The sequence below is a fragment of the Bufo bufo genome, chromosome 1 (genome assembly GCF_905171765.1).
Source record: "Bufo bufo chromosome 1, aBufBuf1.1, whole genome shotgun sequence".
Classification (NCBI taxonomy): domain Eukaryota; kingdom Metazoa; phylum Chordata; class Amphibia; order Anura; family Bufonidae; genus Bufo; species Bufo bufo.
In genome coordinates this window covers 695219025-695238793 of record NC_053389.1, presented here as the reverse complement: position 1 = coordinate 695238793, position 19769 = coordinate 695219025, and the positions used below count along the sequence as shown (strand labels likewise).

At 42.6% G+C, this 19769-nt stretch overlaps 1 protein-coding gene across 1 annotated transcript in view; it reads left to right on the top strand.

Annotated features, from left to right (window-relative positions):
- The window catches only part of AGBL1 (AGBL carboxypeptidase 1), a 1172656-nt gene that overhangs the window by 580484 nt on the left and 572403 nt on the right, over positions 1-19769 (top strand). Inside the window, exon 19 of the mRNA XM_040414188.1 lies at positions 14332-14461. Coding sequence (XP_040270122.1) covers positions 14332-14461 — 130 coding nt within the window. The remainder of the gene's footprint in view (positions 1-14331; positions 14462-19769) is intronic.

The window sequence follows — 19769 nt, the reverse complement described above, 5'->3', positions numbered from 1 at the left end:
TGCACCCTCCCCATTAAGGTGCAGCCCATCCCTACTGTAGAGACTGCAACCGACCGAGAAGTTGGCCTAGTTCTCCAGGAACCCAAACCCTTCCTTCCTGCACCAGCTTTTGAGCCACTTATTTAACTCCCTAAGCTCCCATTGTCTCTCTGGTGATGCTCGTGGCACTGGTAGTATTTCTGAAAACACTACTTTGGAGGTCCTTGACTTGAGCTTCTCTCCTAGTTCCCTAAAATCATTTTTAAGGACCTTCCATCTCCCCCTGACTTTGTCATTGGTGCCAATGTGTACCATGACTGCCGGATCTTCCCCAGCCCCACCCAGCAATCTGTCAATCCGATCCGTAATATGCCGAATCCAAGCACCCGGAAGACAACACACTGTTCGGCATTCACAGTCTCAGCGACAGATGACCCTGTCTGTCCTCCTAATAATAGAGTCCCCTACCTCCAGCATCTGTCTGACCTTTGCTGCACTCCTTTTCCCATCCTTCCTGCAGCAATCATCCTCCTGGTTGCTAGGAGAATTGCCCTGCTGCAGTGTTGCTGGCCCTGGGCTTTCATCCCTAATATCAGACAAACAGTCATATTTACTAGGGCATTACAACTCAGGACTAGACTCCCTGGCACTTTTTCCTCTACCCCTTCTTCCTACATTAACACAACTGCTGACCTGGTAGTCCTGATCTTGCCCTCCTCCTCCCACCTCCATTTCACTAACCCCAATCAGTGCCTGCACAGTACGGTCAAAGCCTCTCTCCATTTTTGAAATGCCCCTAAGTATTTCAAGCTGCTTATTTAGATCCAAGATCTGGGCTTCAAAATATGAAACCTGATTTCATCTAGTGCAAATGTATTCACCCTCAAATGGCCTCTTTAAGGCACGCATACATTGCACAGGACACACACTTAGTAGCATTGTCCATGGAGTACATGTTTAGATGGGGATGAACAGTAAAAAAGGAAAACAGTAAATATGAGTTAAGATTTAGACCCTGTCTGCAGCAGTTGGAGAACTGGGAGTAGGTTTTACACTGTCTGCTATTTGCGGTACATGTTATCCCTTTATTTACTTTTCCCTCTAATTTGGATTTATTATACCCTAGGTATGGCGGACGAGCTGCTTATCGCAGCGCTTGCCTGCACTGCTGCTACTCATGTTATATTTGCCACAGAGTGGCAAGGTGACATAGTGTGGAGATGGCAGCAGCATCAGGAGACCACAGAGTGGCAAGGTGACATAGTGTGGAGATGACTGCAGCAGCATCAGTATACCACAGAGTGGCAAGGTGACTTAGTGTGGAGATGGCAGCAGCATCAGTAGGCCACAGAGTGGCAAGGTGACATAGTGTGGAGATGGCAGCAGCATCAGGAGACCACAGAGTAGCAAGGTGACATAATGTGGATATGGCAGCCGCAGCAGCAGCAGGAGGATAACACAGAGTGGCAAGGTGACATAGTGTAGAGTTGGCAGCAGCAGCAGGAGAATACCACAGAGTGGCAAGGTGACATAGTGTGGATATGGCAGCAGCAGGAGGATACCTCAGAGTGGCAAGGTGACATAGTTTGGAGATGGCAGCAGCAGGTGTATCAGTAGACTAAAAGTGACCCGGTAACAGAGTGGGGCGGTGGGTGGAAATACCAGTACCCGCTAATGAAGGTGGGTGAAAGAAGGAGCACTTGGCATCAGATGTGTGGCATCAGGCGGGTTGCAGCATCAGAGTAGTAGCTGAGGCAGTTAGTCAGAAGAAACCGGTCACTTTTATCAAAGTTTTGGTGTGGCACCATGGATGATCTAGTCTGATGCATCAGGAATTGGTGGTTGGTCAGGTCTCTCCACATTTTGGGTGGACAGGCGAGTTTTCCTTGGGGTAACTATGGCCCCCGCCGCACTAAATACACACTCTGATGCCACACTACTGGACAGGCAGGACAGCTTTTCCAGGGCAAACTGCTAGCTGCGGCCACAAATCCAGTTTGGCTGCCCGGTAGTCCAGTTGATCTTCCATCTGGGTTGGCAGTGTGCTGTCCAAGTATGCCACCACCTTCTGGTTCAGGTCCTGCTCCAGGTCTTTCTGCTGCTGCTGCTGGTGAGTAGTTTCTTCATTAAAGCTACTCCTCAGTGACTGTAGACTCAGGCTGCTGCTGATGGAGCTGGTATTTAGTGATGGCCTTGCTGTTCGTCCGGAGGTCGGTTCACAGCAAAGTTTGCACGTTCACGATCCGCCGAACATGCGAACATATGGCGATGTCCGCGCGCGCCATATTCTTTTGCATTGCGACGAACATTGACCCATGACACATCCATCAGGTTGGACAGGATGCCAATGGAGACGTTTCAGCACATTGAAACACCCCCAACCCTATCAAAGAACCCGATCTGGCAGCCATTTTACATTGTGTTTTGCCAGTGTAGGGAGAGGTTGCACTTTGGAGCAGGGACAGGCTGTTAAGAACTTATTGACACCAAACGCTAGCTAATAGGGCCACAAAAGTCTTTTTAAGGACTAGTAATGACCACTGCTCTCGTGAACCCGTGCTCCACTCCTTTCAGGGCAGGAAGGCTGCTGCAAAGTGGGTGGTCTACCCCATGCCCGTTTGGCTCCCGACCTCCCACTGCTACCACTCTGCTAACTCCCGGCCACACTAGCGACTTGCTGGCTCAGCCGCTGCCTGAAGGGTAAGCGGCCACACTCTTCTCCTTAAGATAATGAAGCCCCCTTCCTCACCCAGCTCCCAAGTGCGATCGGCTTCATCATATTGATTAGTGTCTGCACGTCACTGATGTCCTCCTCAACGGTCTCTGGGTCAGGAGCCTGACCTTTTGCAACACAAGCTCTTTCTCCTCATCACTACTTGCCCGCCTAGCGGAGGAATCGGCGGATGTCTCTACCAGATCTTGGCTGGGCAGTAGCTGCTGACTGTCATCAAGTACCCCTTCCTCGCTGTATAGCGGAGCTGAGCCCACAGCATATAGTACTTCTAGCTGTGAGGGAACAGAAAAGGACAGAGGCAGGTTGAGGACAGGTGGGGGCACAGGGCCTGCTCCCAGGCCATGCCAACCAAGGGTTGTGTCTGACGAACCCACCACTGTTGGTTGGGAGTGTCTGATGTCACTTGGGATGACGTGGATGACCGATTTAACAATTAAGAACCGCTGGGTTGCTGGTCAAGACACGACCGCAAGATGACACTGGGAGCTCAGGCCTCTCGCTGCGACTCCTGCTGCCACACCCCCTTACTCTGCTGCGACCTCTGCTTGCGCCAGAAACATTTAGGCCTCTGCCACTCCTCTGTGCATGGCCTGGCACTTCATTGCCTGACATACTTGTAGCTGAACTAAACAAATTAAACGAAAATTAAAACACCCCTAAAAGGGGCGATATAAAAAATATATTTTTCTTTTTGTACTTAAATAGGCCACTAAACGCTTTCACCACAATTAACTGCAGAAGTGAACTGAGAATATATTTTTCTTGTTGGACTGAAATAGGCCACTATACCATACTATACGATTTGACCAGAAATAACGGCAACAGTGCTGTGCGTATAGTTTTTTCTTTTTTTACTGAAATACGCCCCTATACGCTTTTATCAGAAATAACTGCAGAAGTGAAATTTGCATATATTTGTCTTGTAGTACTGATATAAGATACTAAAGATACTCAGATACAAGCCACTAAAGGCTTTTCAACATAGCACTTGCAGCCTAATAACATGGAATGACAGCGCTGTCTAATGGCTATTTGGATCCCCAAAAATTCTTTCCCTGCACTTGTAAATCGCTTTCCTATGAATGTCCCTAGTACCTTCTGACGTCTCTCCCTGCACTAAGATGCTGTGAAATTATTCCTCCCTATCCTTTCCCTGCACTTATAAATAGTTTTTTCTGTCTTTTTTTTTCCACAATCAGGTTTTTCCAATTGCTGTCCCTAGCGCCTTCACACGTCTGTCCCTGCACTCTGAATGCTGGAAAATGTCTGAGATGGCCGCCATATTTATAGGGCTGTGACATAACAGGGCTGGCTGGCTGCTGTTTGGCTGCATGCAGGCATGTCAATCTGGGTGATCCCGCCTTCCCAGATTTCCTTGCTCCATGTCTTCAGTCCTCACACGTTTAGCCGTCATTTTAGGAAAAATGCGATTCGTTACCACGAAGCACAAGGAAATTAGTATTTGTTGCAAATCGAATTTTTCCTGAAATTCTAAATGAATTCCACTTCATCAGCTTCAATTCTCTCATCTCTAATAGTCATCATTTGTTACTGCTTCTCCTACTCAGACTACTCCTAGTCTACTCCACTCCATCAACAGCCATCGATAATGAAATCCATGGCCAGGAAACAACGCTACAAGCCCAACAATCCATTGGTGTGCAAGATTAACTCCCACCCAGCCAAGCTGCTGGTGGTGCAGCAGCCACTGTCATACCACTTATTGGATTCTGTTTCCTTTAGAAAATCGATGGCATTTGTAATGCCCTGGAGTGGGGACACTCTGAAGTCTGGACATTTGTGGACTTTTTTCCATTTCCCATATGCAAAGTTATAAATTAATTAGTTTTATTTCACTTGAAAGGGTTAACTTGCACTGTTTAATACTTTTTAACTGCATTTTATATGTATGTTGTGATATACTGTATATCCTGTTCATTTGCACTGTATTTGTGAGGCTCTGTGGAAAGGGTTAATGAATACTTTTGGATGACCCAGACTACTGAGCTACAGACCATTGGCCTCCAGCCTTTGAACAGAGTACCAGCCTTCTGAGAGAGAGAGAGCGAGAGAGAGAGAGGGGGCAGCTAGCTTTCTTCAGCATCAAACCCTTCTTCTGCAGGTAGGAGACTGGAGAAGCCAGACCTATGCCTTGCCTGTAAGGTTTTGCACCTCAATTCTTCCAGTAAAGAAGCACACTGGTTTACTGTAGACCCTGAATTTCTGCACTTATTTCCCATCGGGGTGCACCACACCTTATCTTCTATTCCGGAGAGCAGCAACACATGGTGAAACATCGTCGGTGTCCAGGGGACCCAGTGTAGCATTGGGGCCACTCAAAGCCTACCCACTGCACATGTTCTCAGCCTCACTGGAAGATACTTAGCTGCCATTATTTCTCCAAAATAGCCATCCCTGCCTTGCACTGTCACATGAAGAAGAACGTGGACCACTCTTTGCAATTGTCGTTGTTTGGCAAGAACACTGTGAACACTGTTACGGGCAGGGACATTTGGTCAATGTTTTTGCAGCAGTGTAGTATCCCAGACCTGGGGGTAACTACAAATGTATTGCATATATTTGTGCATTGTAATATTATGTATTTTATGTACTGGCACCCATTTGTGCATCCAACAGGGAATATATGGATGAAAAATGTATGCAGCACCTCATCATGTCACTGCTGCTGTCTGCCTACATACCTACCATTATGTAAGTGCTGCTGTACCCTCCACCATAGCTGATACACCCCATTGCTAATCCCCCTACTGTCACTTCCATTACCCATACTGCCACTAACATTACCCCTACACAGCCTCTATTACTACTACTACCACCCCAACATAACCGTACACACACACATCTATTGCCTTGTCTGTTCCATGCTGTGCTGCTCCTGCTGGCGCTACTATTTCTGCCAGTTATTACACAACTTGCAGTGTAAGGGAGAAACAGTCTTAAGATTGCATTTTCAAGTTCCCTAAGGGGATTTTATTAAAAAAGGACAAACAGTTTAAAAAATATAAAAAATGAAAAAAGTGATGGGGATCAAAATATGGTGATATAAAAAAAAATACATAAAATTTTTATTTTTTATTTTTTAAGTATTAAAACATGAAAAACTATACAAATGTGATATTGTAATCATACTGACCCAGAGAATGAATGGCACTGGTGAGTTTTACCCAATAGGGAACATAAAAAAAAACGAGACCTATGAAACTATGGCGGAATAGCTTTTTTTCCCCTCCATTTGGATTTTTTTTCCCAGCTTCTCACTACTTCATATGCAATATTAAATGGTGTTTGATGCAAGAATTATTTTTTTTATGAATAAAATATATGTTATATGCAAGTTATATTATGCACTGTGTGTTGTTACTAAATTATTTCTATGGTTATAGTAGAAGTACATGGGCAAACAGTATTAAATTATTGTACTCATATTCCAAAACCAATTCTCTCTCTCTCAGAAGGCTGGTACCCTGTTAATTTTTTTTTACTTTTCTGCTGGTGTTTGTGCTTCGTGTAAAGAAATTATCACTTTCTGTTCTTTATTACTTTATAACAGTTTCATTTAATTAAAACAACATTGATGTCTTCAGCTTAAAGAAGGCTTGGCGAATAAAAAAAGTTTCATTAAATTGTGAAAGACAAAGTCATTTCCTGCCTGTTGCTTCATATTAAATATCAGCAATAGATCTCTTTTTCCGTCATCCCTGACTGCAGTTCTGAATGGCTTGAACCGTGTTTGCTTATTTATCTAGTGTGATAACAGAATGAAGAAATAAATCAGTAGTCACCACTATTTTTCTTACAGGTTGTCCTTGGCATATTGATAGGATATGAGATAAATGTACAAAAGAGCAGGTTCCTTCCTCTGGGTCCCAATACTATCTCAAAAATGGCTCCCACCATCCCAATTCATGCTCCAATGCTCTCCCTTGCCCTGCTCTAAATCGCACAGGGTAAAGGCATTTTCTGGAGTTCGGTGACGAACCGCGCTCTCCATAGGGCTGCCAGGTGGAGGCTTCAGCCCAGCAGTGAGCCCGGTGACATCACCGGCACTGATGGGCGGGCTTTAGCACTGCCCTATCCTATAAAACGAACACACTGCTGGGTGGAAGCCTCCGCCCAGCAGTGTGTAATTGTAAATAAAATAGCCCTTGCCATGAAATGCTCTGATGCTAACATGAGGGGGAAGGGGGGCTGCCTGGGTGAAATTATGGGTATGTCCGGATTCAGCTCTGACCCCTTTAATGGAGAGGATGCAGCATGTGTATAGCTTTCTCCATTTGCTCTATTTGCTGATGGAGTGGATGCAGTGCATGCATGGCATCTTCTCCATTCATGGTGGGGCCCTAGTCTTGACATAGGAGATTCGGTGAAGCAGCCGAATTGAATTTTTGAAAACTTTGCTCATCTTTAGTGGGCAAATATCAGACTTTTATTGCATTTTCTATCAATATGCTGCGACTGTTTAAATGGGAAAACCCTATTTAAAGAGCTTATAACTAAATTGTAATTAAAAAGGTACTCATCTTCCAAATCCTCTGTACTCCAATGCTGGCAGATTCCTGGACCCCTGCCTTCTTTTGTTCACGTCCCTGAATTGATAACATGTGGACATGCGATTGAGGCCTCTTGCACATGAATGTATTTTCATTACATTTCCGTTCAGGTTTTTTTGTGGACCGTATACGGAACCATTACTCCGTGTGCATTCTGTTTCCGTATTTCCGTTCCGCAAAAAAATAGAACATGTCCTATTATTGTCCGCCAGCTGTTACGTTCCGCAAAAAACGGAATGCACACGGACGTTATCTGTATTTTTTGCGGATCATTTTTTTGCGGATCACAAAATAGATACAGTCATGTGCATGAACCCTTATTGTCCGCATTAGGGACAAGGATAGTACTGTTCTATTAGGGTCCAGCTGTTCTGTTCCGCAAAATACGGAATGCACATGGATGTCATCCTTATTTTTTGCGGATCCGTTTTTTGCAGACCGCAAAATACATACGGTCGTGTGCAAGAGGCCTGAGGCAGGAAGCAATCAATGCCTTTAGTGGTGATGTCAGTAAGGTCAACACAAATTGTTGGCAGAAGAGGACAACTGAAAGGACATGCCTACATATATATTTTTTAATTAGAGATAACCTCCACACAACGCAGGCTGGTTTGGGCCTTATGGATGCAGCTCCTTTTTTTTTTTTTTCACCTTCACATTTTAAAAGCTTACAGTAAGCAGCCACATAAAGGATTGTTTAATTGTGGCATAAGTAGTTTGTTAGTGGAACTACTCTGAAGTACATATAACGTATTGAATAACTTTTGATATTATTTTTTGGCGTGGAGGGGGTGAATGGAAGAAATCCATCAATTTAGTCATTGTTTTGGGGATTTGATTTAGGGTGTTCACAATGCAGTATAATTGTGTGTTAGCTTTATTCTGTCAGATATTACAACTAAAGTAATACCAAATTTATAGTTATGTTTATTGTACAATTAAAAAAACCAATTTGTTTTGGAACACCTCATTTTAAGATCCATATTTTTTCATGGGCACCATTTTAAACTAACATCTTTTTAATACTTTTTATTCTTTGTTTTGGGAGTTGAGATGAACAAAAACAGCAACTTTGGTATTTTATCTTTTGCAATGTTCACCTGGGACCAATGATGTGTTAATGTGATCGTACATTACAGTTATGGTGATACCAATTATTTATAATTAATATTTTTTTTTTATATTTCATACTGAAACCTACTACACATGTCAGTATTTTTATCAGAGCTTAATCACTGATTTCCATCAATGGTTGTGAGCCAAAACCAGGACTATCGTCTACACAGGAATAAGGTACAATGGTAAGATTTGCACCTGTTCTGTGTTTTTTACCATCTGGTTTTGGCTCACAATGACTGAAGTAAATCACTGACCAAATGCTGGCCAAAACATTGAATTGTGGATTAGCCTTAATTTTGTAAGAAAAAAAAAGTTTTATTTTATTTTAATTTTTTTGGGCTTCCAGTGATCATGTCATGGTGATTCTGCTGGACCTTAAGAGGGTGTCCTTTTGGTCTGTAATACTAGGTCAGGTGCCATGGAGACTATTGACAGTAGCATCTAAGGAGTTAAATGATTGGAATATAACCTTGATCCCAGCTGTATGTTACAGCTTCCATTCACTGCTGATTTTGCAGGAATAGCTCATGAGTCTGCATATCCCTATGCCCCACTATTCACACTTCTCAGAAGGACCTACTGCCAATTAGAGGTGGCCTTGCGGTTCGCCCGGCGGTCGTTTCACAGCAAACTATGCGAACATATGGCGCCTGCCATAATCTTATACATTGTGAAGAACTTTGACCCATGACACATCCATCAGGTGGTACAGGACAGTCAATTGAGACGTTTCAGCACATGGACATACCCCCTACCTTATAAATAAACCCGATCTGGCCGCCATTTTACATTCAGTCTTTTGCCAGTCTAGGGAGAGGTTGCTGTGTGGAGCAGGGACAGACTGTTAGGGACACCAAACGCTGGCTAATAGGGCCACAAAAGTCCTTTTAAGGACTGGTATAGGTGTGATATACTGAGGGGTGTGATATACTTATAATATATAATCTATCAATCATAGAAAGTATATTATAGTGCATTTGGGTAGTGCAGCAGTTGTGTGCGGTTTTGCTGTGTTACCTCAGCTACACAGAGTGACAATCGCTATTGGAACAAATAATTTCTACTGGTGTGATATACCAGTTGCCCCCCCCCCCCAAAAAAAGTGATTGAAGCAGGGGTTTTATATACTAATAATATACTTTCTATATAGTGCATTTAGGTAGTGTAGAATTTGTTTGATGTTTTGCTGCGTTACCGCAGTGACAAACGCTATTGGAACCAATAATTACTACTGGTGTGAGTTGCCCCCCCAAAAAAATTGCTGTGATGTCACAAGTTCTCACAACAATACTTAGTGCACCAATCACTAATATATCATACCTTATAAAATGTGAAGTTGTGCGTACCGCGAAAAAAAAAATCGCATCCTTAGGGATTTTCGCAATGGCGTTTTTTTCGAAACACTCGATCTGCATATACAGCGATTGTTATAACATGCATGTGAAATGTAATCAAATACACTGCTTTAATGTCAAATTACTTACAGTGATCAGTTCTTCCTCAATGTCGCGAAAATTGTTGCAAATCATCTTATCTGATCGCATCCAACTTAGGTCGGTGGAAATCAGTTTCTGTAGTAGGCCGCGCCTATTTTGCGCATGCGCATACGCGAAAATTACATTGCCGATATTTCGCAATGAAAAAAATAATCAATGGAGATCGCAAATTCGAATAATACATCCGGTATGTCACTGTCCATGTTGTGGGACTATTTGTGCACTTCTAGTAAGTATTTGGTGGCTGCAAATATGACCTGAAGGCTTTCAGATTCGCCTGCCATTCAAGTCTATGGGGCCCGCTGCAAACATACGGTTCGCGAACATTTGAGCGCGATTGCGCATTCACGTTCGCAAACCGTCCCGGCCAATGTTCGCCCATAACTACTGCCAATGTTGTAAATGTCTGATTTTGTGTGGGAAATGATCTAATAAAAATAGAGCAGAGCAACCATTATTACAAAATTAATATATTAATACATTGTTGCAGAAAAACAATAGCACAGCAAGGATTATACCATCATCATACTAGCAAGACAGACTTATAGAACAGGTCCGGGAGGTCCAGTTTCACTTCATCAGGAATCATGGTGCTCCTTGTTCTAGTGGAAATCAGAACCAGCACCTACTTCATGTGGGCCTTTGGGCAATAATGTAGACCCCTCTCTACCCCATTCGGAGCCTCAAAATCATATAGCATGTTTATTCTATTGCTATGTGCTCTCAAGTACAATAGAATTTGGTTGCTTGGTACTAACATCAGCCTTGATAAAACAATATAAAAATCTTGAGATATCTGAGTCAAGAGAATTTACAGGTGAACCAATTTAGCCATCTCTGGTCTGGGACCCTGTTTTCATTCAGCTCAACCTATTGTACTCCTATCTCCTCATTCTAGCGATCATGAGGGTCTTAGCAGTCAGACCAACACTGATCAAAACCTTTCATATGTCATTATGAGCTTATAAAAAAAAAAAAAAATTTTACGCACACTTTAACCTTCTTTGTTAAATGTCTCAGTACTGGGAAAATAGTTCTTGTTTTTTAATACATTTATTAAGGCCGCCTTTATACAAGCCTGTCTTAATTTATCACTTGCTGTCATCAGATATGGCAGAATTATTAAGATGTGCTGTAGACTACGGGTCTAATGTACACCAGTTTTCTGGCCTGGATTATTAGCAATGTGCTGGCTCCGCACTGGCTACTCCCCACCATGCTCTACTCTGTTTATAGAAAAGTGACAAGCCCCCATTCGTAACGAAACTTTGCATATATGCAGTGTGCGACAATCTTTGGAACTCTTTGATGACAGTTTTCTGGTATAAAGGAGTTGATAAATGTCTTTTAGGGTACATCCCCATGGGATTGGCCTCCTGTGAATTTTCTGTACTGAAAAATCTGCAGCATACCTGCCTGAATTATGCAGTGGAAAAATGACAATTCAAATTATTGTAAAGGGTCAATCCACAGTGACAATCCCAAACATAAATTGACATGTTTCAGAATTAAAATCTGCCCTGTAGGTCTAGTTATGTGAAGATATTTGTTGCAAAGTTTTCTATAGTGTGTGGATGAGATTTTTTTATATTTCATCCACTTTGCTGACACTGTAACATGCTGTGGATTGTCAATGTGCAATTCTGCTGACCCCATATGGCCATACACTTAGGATTACTGATGATACTAACTAAAACTTTTTTTGAATTTGAAATAGCTATGGCTATACATTGAACAGCATATAGAAGCAGTGGCGTTGCTAGGGCTGGTGTCACCCGATGCGGTAGAAAATGGTGTCACCCCCACAAGCCAAACCCCCCCCCCCGAAGCAATACATTTTTAGCCATATATGGGGGCTATGGGGGTGCTACTGCCATAAGGGGTCATCTGTTAGCTCAGCAGACCCCCCCTCCCAAAGCTTAGAGCCCCAGCACTCCCTTTCCTCCCTGCTGGCAGCAGCTCACCTAGGTCAGGTGCACCCCACTTCGCTGGCTGACCGAGACACCAAATACTGTTTCTTCTGGTGACCGCTTCTTCGTGTGGTCATCGTGTTCTGACCTGTGCAGACGAGTCACGTCAGGGCTGTCCATCAAGCTCCGCCCTGCCACCGCGGCGCCACTGACGTCCCTTCACGTCCTTCATTGAGCCTGCCGACCGACCCAAGTGGCAAGGTTTGGATAGTAAACAGACCGCTGATGTGGGGGGGGGGGCTAAGCAGACAGATTGCCGACAGTGGGGGGTGGGGGAGTTGTGGGTGCTAGCAGATAGATCGCCGACGGGGGGGAGGGGGTTTGCTAGCAGTCAGATTGCTTACCTGGCAGTGGCGGATCCAGAGCCTGTTCTCGGGAGGGGAACTTCCAGATTATTTTCTGTCCGCCGCCACAAAACAATGGTGCTTATAGAACAGACTACACAGTGTAGAGGTATACTGTATATTGTATGGCACAGTGTAAGCTACATGTGTATAACATAAACATATTTCACATGAAAACTTACAATTACTTGCCTTGGCCCTTGGTTGTCTCGGACACCACTTCAACACTTTGGCTGGGGAGCTCTGTGGAGCTGATCTGTTTTATCTTAATGAGAAAGATTTAATAATAAAGATTTGGAGAAGGGGCAGTGGGGTTGCAGAGCAGGGAGAGGCTGGTGCTGCTACTAGGGAGCTCTTACCATGGGGGAGTAATAAAGCCCACCATATCGCCCCACCTAGTAGAAATATTTCTCCTTATAATGTGAGCCAAAAAATACCTCCTTGTAATGCCCCCAGTTGAGCTAATGCCCCCATAGTGCCCCCAGAAAATGCCCCCATAGTGCTCCTCTCCCCCATTCCTCCTAGTGCCCCCCATAATGTACCAAATTAAAATTCCCCATATATAGTGCCCCAGTAGATGCCCTCAGTGTCCCCTATAATTTGCAAGTATATAATACCCCTTCTTAGTGCCCCATGTAGATGACCCCATAGTACTCCTCTCCCCCCTTCCCTATAGTACCAACCATAGTGTCCCAGTATAAAATGCTACTGTACAGATCCTCCCATATAAAATACCCCTTCTTTGTGGCCTCAGTAGATGCCCCTTTAGTGCCCCCAATAATGTGCCAGTAATAAGTGCTCCCAATAATGTGCCAGTAATAAATGCCCCCATAGATGCCCCCCAATAATGTGCCAGTAAAATGTGCCCCATAGATGCTCCCCAATCATGTGCCAGTAACAAGAGCCCCCCAATCATGTGCCATTAAAAAGAGCACCCCCCATCATGTGCCAATAACAAGAGTACCCCCCATCATGTGCCAGTAACAAGAGCACCCCCCACCATGTGCCAGTAATAATAGCCCCCATCATGTGCCAGTAATAAGAGCCCCCCCATCATGTGCCAGTAACAAGAGCCCCCAATCATGTGCCAGTAACAAGAGCCCCCCATCATGTGCCAGTAACAAGAACCCACCAATCATGTGCCAGTAGCAAGAGCCCCCCCATCATGTGCCAGTAACAAGAGCCCCCCCATCATGTGCCAGTAACAACAGCCCCCCCAATCATGTGCCAGTAGCAAGAGCCCCCCATCATGTGCCAGTAGCAAGAGCTCCCCCATCATCTGCCAGTAACAAGAGCCCCCCCATCTTGTGCCAGTAAAAAGAGCCACCCCTCATGTGCCAGTAAAAGTATTGTACATATAAAAAAAGAAAACAGTTATACTTACATCCATGTCAGCGATGCGATGCAGGCCTCTTCCGGCCTGTGTCCCGCGCTGTACGGCTCATGCGTCGCGGTGATGTCATTGCGCCGTCTGCATCGGCATTATGCCGGAAGCCTATTAGATGAACAGGGAAGGGACACGCCTCTCACTCCCCTGCCCCGCCGCAGCATCCATCTGTATCTCACTGTCCTAAGAACGGAGATACAGATGACTATGGACATGAGCGCTTCTACAATAAAAGCGCTCATCTCCCTGTGCCCTGCCACCACCGCCATCAGACTGATGTCAACCCATCACTGGTGTCACCCGGTGCGGCCCGCACCCGCTGCACCCCCCTCGCAACGCCACTGTATAGAAGATAGAAGTCATTTTCTAGTGTATATTCGCCTGCTTTTACAAAGTTTTGTATACAAGGTAGCCACTGCATACTATATATTTTGGTCAGAATTTTGTTTGGTGACTATTAATAAAACTCTTCTGTTTTTTCATACCCACCAGGATGCAATAGTTAAAGTTAACTTAATAATCAATTTGTTGGGGCACTTCCACATAAAACCTTGTTGTGTTTTCCCATCAAAAAATTTTACTGAATGATACAGTATTTATAAAATTCTAGCCAATATTGTATATCCAGTAGTTATTACACAATGACACATCTACTGTATAAATTGTTATAATAAACTCACATTCCTTGAATGTCTAAGGTGGTGTAGACTAAACTATACTCTCTTTTTTAGTCACAGGTGTTCCCTAAATGGTGAAGATTTAAACAGACAATGGTTATCACCCAAGTGCGATCTAGAACCAACCATTTATCACGTGAAGGGTCTATTGTACTACCTGACCAGCATTGGCAGAACACCACTGGTGAGTCCACAAAAAAAGCTATTTTGTCATGTATAAGACTAAGATCCAATGTATTAGATACCGTGAAGATTTAGTGACAATTAGATTAGTTAATATATTCAACAGTTACCATTAAATGGGCATTCCAGTTGTTGACCTCTCAAGGACCAGGACAATATTTGTTTTTGTGTTTTAGATTTCTCCTTTCTACCTTCCAAAAGCCAAATTTTTTAATGTTTCATTAACATGGCCATATGAGGTCTTTTGAGGAAGTTGAATTTTTTAATGGTGTTATTTAATTTTCTATATCTTGTTTTGGAAAATTGGAAAAAATGCTTTGTGGGGTGAAATTGAAAAAAACACACAATTCATTCACAATGTGCTAAAAATGTGCCATCCTTATTCTGTGGGTCAGTATTATTATGGAAATACCAAATTTATATAGTTTTTATTATGTTTTATTAATTAAAAAAAACGTTTAGAAAAAAATGTTATTTGCATTGCCATTTTCTGTAGCCCATACCCTTTATAAATCAATCGAGTTGTATGGAGCTTGATTTTGTGGGGTGAACTGTCATTTTTATTGGTACTATTTTGGAGTATGTAAAACTTTTTGATCACATTTTCATTTTTTGGGTGGACCAGTTGAACAAAAAATGGAAAATTATGCATTTTGCCTTTTTTTCCTTTACAATGTTGTCTGCACATGAAAAATTTATGTTGTAATAATTAGGACTTTTCAGATGATGCAATACCTGATATGTTTGGACATTGGACATTTAAATTTTTTATATTATTCATATATTTATAAAAAGTTTTAAACTTTAAAAAAATCTTTTTACTATAATGTTTAGTATTCATAGGGGCTTTAACCCCTTAAGGACACGGGCATATTTCACCTTAACCCTTTCATGACCAAGGGTCATTGATGCCCCAGTGTCCAGGTCAAATTTTATAAATCTGACATGCGTCACTTTATATGATAATAACTTTGGAACACTTTTATTTATCCAAGCCATTCTGAGATTGTTTTCTCGTGACACATTCTACTTCATGATAGTCATAAATCTGAGTCAATATATTTCACCTTTATTCATGAAAAAATCCCAAATTTACCAAAAAGTTAGAAAAATTTGCAATTTTCTAAATTTACATTTCTCTGCTTTTAAAACAGAAAGTGATTCCTCATAAAACATTTATTACTTAACATTCCCCATATGTCTGCTTTATGTTGGCATCATTTTGGAAATGTCATTTTATTTTTTTAGGACGTTAGAAGGCTTAGAAGTTTAGAAGCAATTCTTAAATTTTTTTTAAAAAATTCTAAAACCCACTTTTTAAGGACCAGTTCAGATCTGAAGTCACTTTGTGGGGCTTACATAGTGGATACCCCCATAAACGACCCTATTGTAGAAACTACACCCCTCAAGTTACTCAAAACTATTTTTACAAACTTTGTTAACCCTTTAGGTGTTCCACAAGAATTAAAGGAAAATGGAGAATAAATTTCTAAATTTCACTTTTTTGGCAGATTTTTCATTTTATTACATTTTTTTCTTTAACACATTGAGGGTTAATAGCCAAACAAAACAGAATATTTATTACCCTGATTCTGCGGTTTACAGAAACACCCCACATGTGGCCGTAAACTGATGTAAGGGCGCACGGCAGGGCACAGAAGAAAAGGAGCGCCGTATGGTTTTTGGAAGACAGATTTTGCTGGACTGGTTTTTAGATGCCATGTCCCATTTAAAGCCCCCCTGATGCACCCCTACAGTAGAAACTCCCAAAAAGTGACCCTATTTTGGAAACTGGGGGATAAGGTGCCAGATTTATTGGTACTATTTTTGGGGGCATATGCCTTTTTGATCGTTTGGTGTTGCACTTTTTGTGATGTAAGGTGAAAAAAATTGCTTTTTGGCACTGTTTTTATTTTTTACAGTGTTCACCTGAGGGGTTAGGTCATGTGATATTTTTATCGAGCATGTTGTTATGGATGCGCCAATACCTAATATGTACACTTTTTATTTTTATTTCACTTTAACACAATAATGGCATATTTGAAATAAAAAAATGATGTTTTAGTGTCTCCGTGTTCTGAGAGCTATAGTTTTTTTATTTTTTGAGCAATTTTCTTATGTAGGGTCTCATTCTTTGCAGGATGAGGTGACGGTTTTATTGGTACCATTTTATGGGACATACGCCTTTTTGATCGCTCGGTGTTCCACTTTTTGTGGTGTAAGGTGAAAAAAATTGCTTTTTTGCACTGTTTTTATTTTTTATTTTTTACAGTGTTTATCGTACGGGGTCGATCATGTGATATATTTATAAAGACTGTCGTTACGGACGCGGTGATACCTAGTTTTTTTTTTTTTATAGGAAAAGGCAATTTATTTTTTTCAATTACATTTTTATTTATTTATTTATTTTTAGTTTTATTACTTTCACTTTTTTTTTTATCAAGTCCCACTTGGATCTTGACCATCACAGCGTGGCAGCCCCGATTGTTGAGAGAGGGAGCCCCCTCCCTCTATTAACCCCATGGATGCCGCTACTGTGGCATCTAAGGGGTTACAGCAGAGTGTCAGCATACAGCTGACACTCGCTGCTGATGTCGGCGGCTCAGGAATGGAGCCGCCAACATCAAATAAAGCAGGGGGACCGCATCGGGGGCAGGAGGCACAGATAGGGGGCAACGCTGTAAAGGGGGGGCATGGCCAGCAGGAGGGGGCACATTTGGGGGTCTGATGCATGCATGGGGGGAGGGGGCGGACCGCATCAGGGGTACAAAAAATGGATGGGGGGGCGGGGATAGCATCAGAGGCCGGGCTCACAGGAGAGGTGGGGGGGTGGAGGCGCACAGGAAGGGGGCAAAGATCGGGGGCACAGATGGGGGGGCTTCATTACACATTACCTGGTCGTAAACTACTGTACTGGCACACGGCAGGGCGTAGAGGGAAAGGAGCGCCGTGTGGTTTTTAGAGGGCAGATTTTGCTGGACTGGTTTATTTGCACCATGTCCCATTTGAAACCCCCCTGATGCACCCCTAGAGTAGAAACTCCATAAAAGTGACCCCATCTAAGAAACTATACACCTCAAGGTATTCAAAACAGATTTTAAAAACTTTGTTAACCCTTTAGGTGTTCCATAACCGTTATTAGCAAATGGATATTAAATTTAAGAATTTCAATTTCTTTGCAAATTTTCCATTTTAATCCATTTTTTTCCAGTAACAAAGCAAGGGTTAACAGCCAAACAAAACTCAATATTTATTGCCCTGATTCTGTACTTTTCAGAAACACCCCATATGTGGTTGTAAACTACTGTACGGGCAAATGGCAGGGCGTAGAGGGAAAGAAGCGCCGTGTGGTTTTTGGAAGGCAGATTTTGCTGCACTGGTTTATTTAAACCATATCCCATTTGAAGCCTCCCTGATGCACCCCTAAAGTAGAAACTCCATAAAAGTGACTCTATTTTGGAAACTATGGGATAAGGTGGCAGTTTTGTTGGGACTATTTTTAGGGTACATATGATTTTTGGTTGCTCTATAGTACATTTTTGTGAGGCAAGGTTACCAGAAATAGAAATTCTGAAATTTCATCTCCATTTGCCATAAACTGTTGAGGAACAACTAAAGGGTTAATAAAGTTAGTAAAATCAGTTTTGAATACCTTGAGGGGTGTAGTTTCTTAGATGGGGTCACTTTTATGGAGCTTCTACTCTAGGGGTGCATCAGGGGTTCTTAAAATGGGACATGGTGCCAAAAAAAAGGCCATCAAAATCTGCCTTCCAGAAACCATATGGCGTTTCCTTCTGCGCCCTGCTGTTTGGTCATACAGCAGTTTACGACCACATATGGGGTGTTTCTGTAAACTGCAGAATCAAGGTAATAAATATTAAGATTTGTTTGGCTGTTAACCCTTGCTTTGTTACTGGAAAAAATTGATCAAAATGGAACATTTCCCCAAAAATAGCTGTTTTGGCACCGTTTGTATTTTATTTTTTTGACCGTGTTCATCTGAGGGGTTAGGTCATGGGGTATTTTTATAGTGCAGATTCTTACGGACGCGGCGATACCTAATATGTCTACTTTTTTAAAATTTATTTAGGTTTTACACTATATTATCCTTTTTTAAACAAAAAAAAATAAACATTTAAGTATCTCCATAGTCTAAGAGTCAGTTTTTTAAGTTTTTAGCCGATTGTCTTAGGTAGGGGCTCATTTTTTGCGGTATGAGCGGATGGTTTTATTGGCACTACTTTGGGGGGCATATGACTTTTTGATCGCTTGCTATTACACTTTTTTGATTTAAGGTGACAAAAAAATATCCTTTTTTGCACCGTTTAAATTTTATTTTTTTGACTGTGTTCATCTGAGGGGTTAGGTCATGGGGTATTTTTATAGACCAGATTCTTGCGGACTCTGCGATGCCTAATATGTCAACTTTTTTAATTTATTTTAGTTTTACAAAATAATATTTTTGAAATTTTTTTTGTTTTAGTGTCTCAAGTCTGACAACCATAGTTTTTTTCGATTGTCAGTGGCTAAATGGAATTAAAATTCGGGAAGGGGATTATAAATTTAGTACTCCATGGAAGTGTCATACTCCCTGATGGTCCTGCAGTGGCCCGGATGATAGGGGCATGTGTCACACTGAGTGGTGGTGTCCTTCCATATCCCCCTCCTGTGACATACTCTGACCTTTTTTTTGGGACCGTCCCTTCTTTCCAGTATGGGGAAACCACACCTGTAAAAGTGTTGGTCAGGGACGATCCAGGCGCCTCCAGTTCCCGAGGTACTCCAGCCTGCTCTTTCCCAGTCAGAAAAGATCAGGGCTTTGAGGGCTGGAGGAATTTCCCTGTGTTTCCTGCGCTCTGGGACAGCACAAAAGAGTTGTACAAGGCAGCCTGTACCAAGTAGACCGCAATTTTTTTGTACCATGCCCAGGTTTTGCACATAGAGTTATATGGCTTGAGGACTTGATCATAGAGATCAACTCCTCCCATATACCGATTGTAGTTGACGATACAATCGGGCTTGAGGACCGTTGCCGCGTTACCTCGCACAGGGACAGGGGTGATGACGTTACCGTGAATTGTGGACAGTATAAGGACATCCCTCTTGTCCTTATATCTGACCAGCAACAGGTTTCCACTGGTAAGGGCACGGGTCTCACCCCTGGGATAGGTACCTGGAGGGGGTGGGTAGGGAGGCCGCGTTGATTTTTCTGCATGGTCCCACAAGCGGACGTGGATCTGGCGGCGAGGGACTGGAACAAGGGGATAATAGTATAAAATTTATCCACGTACAGATGGTAACCCTTATCT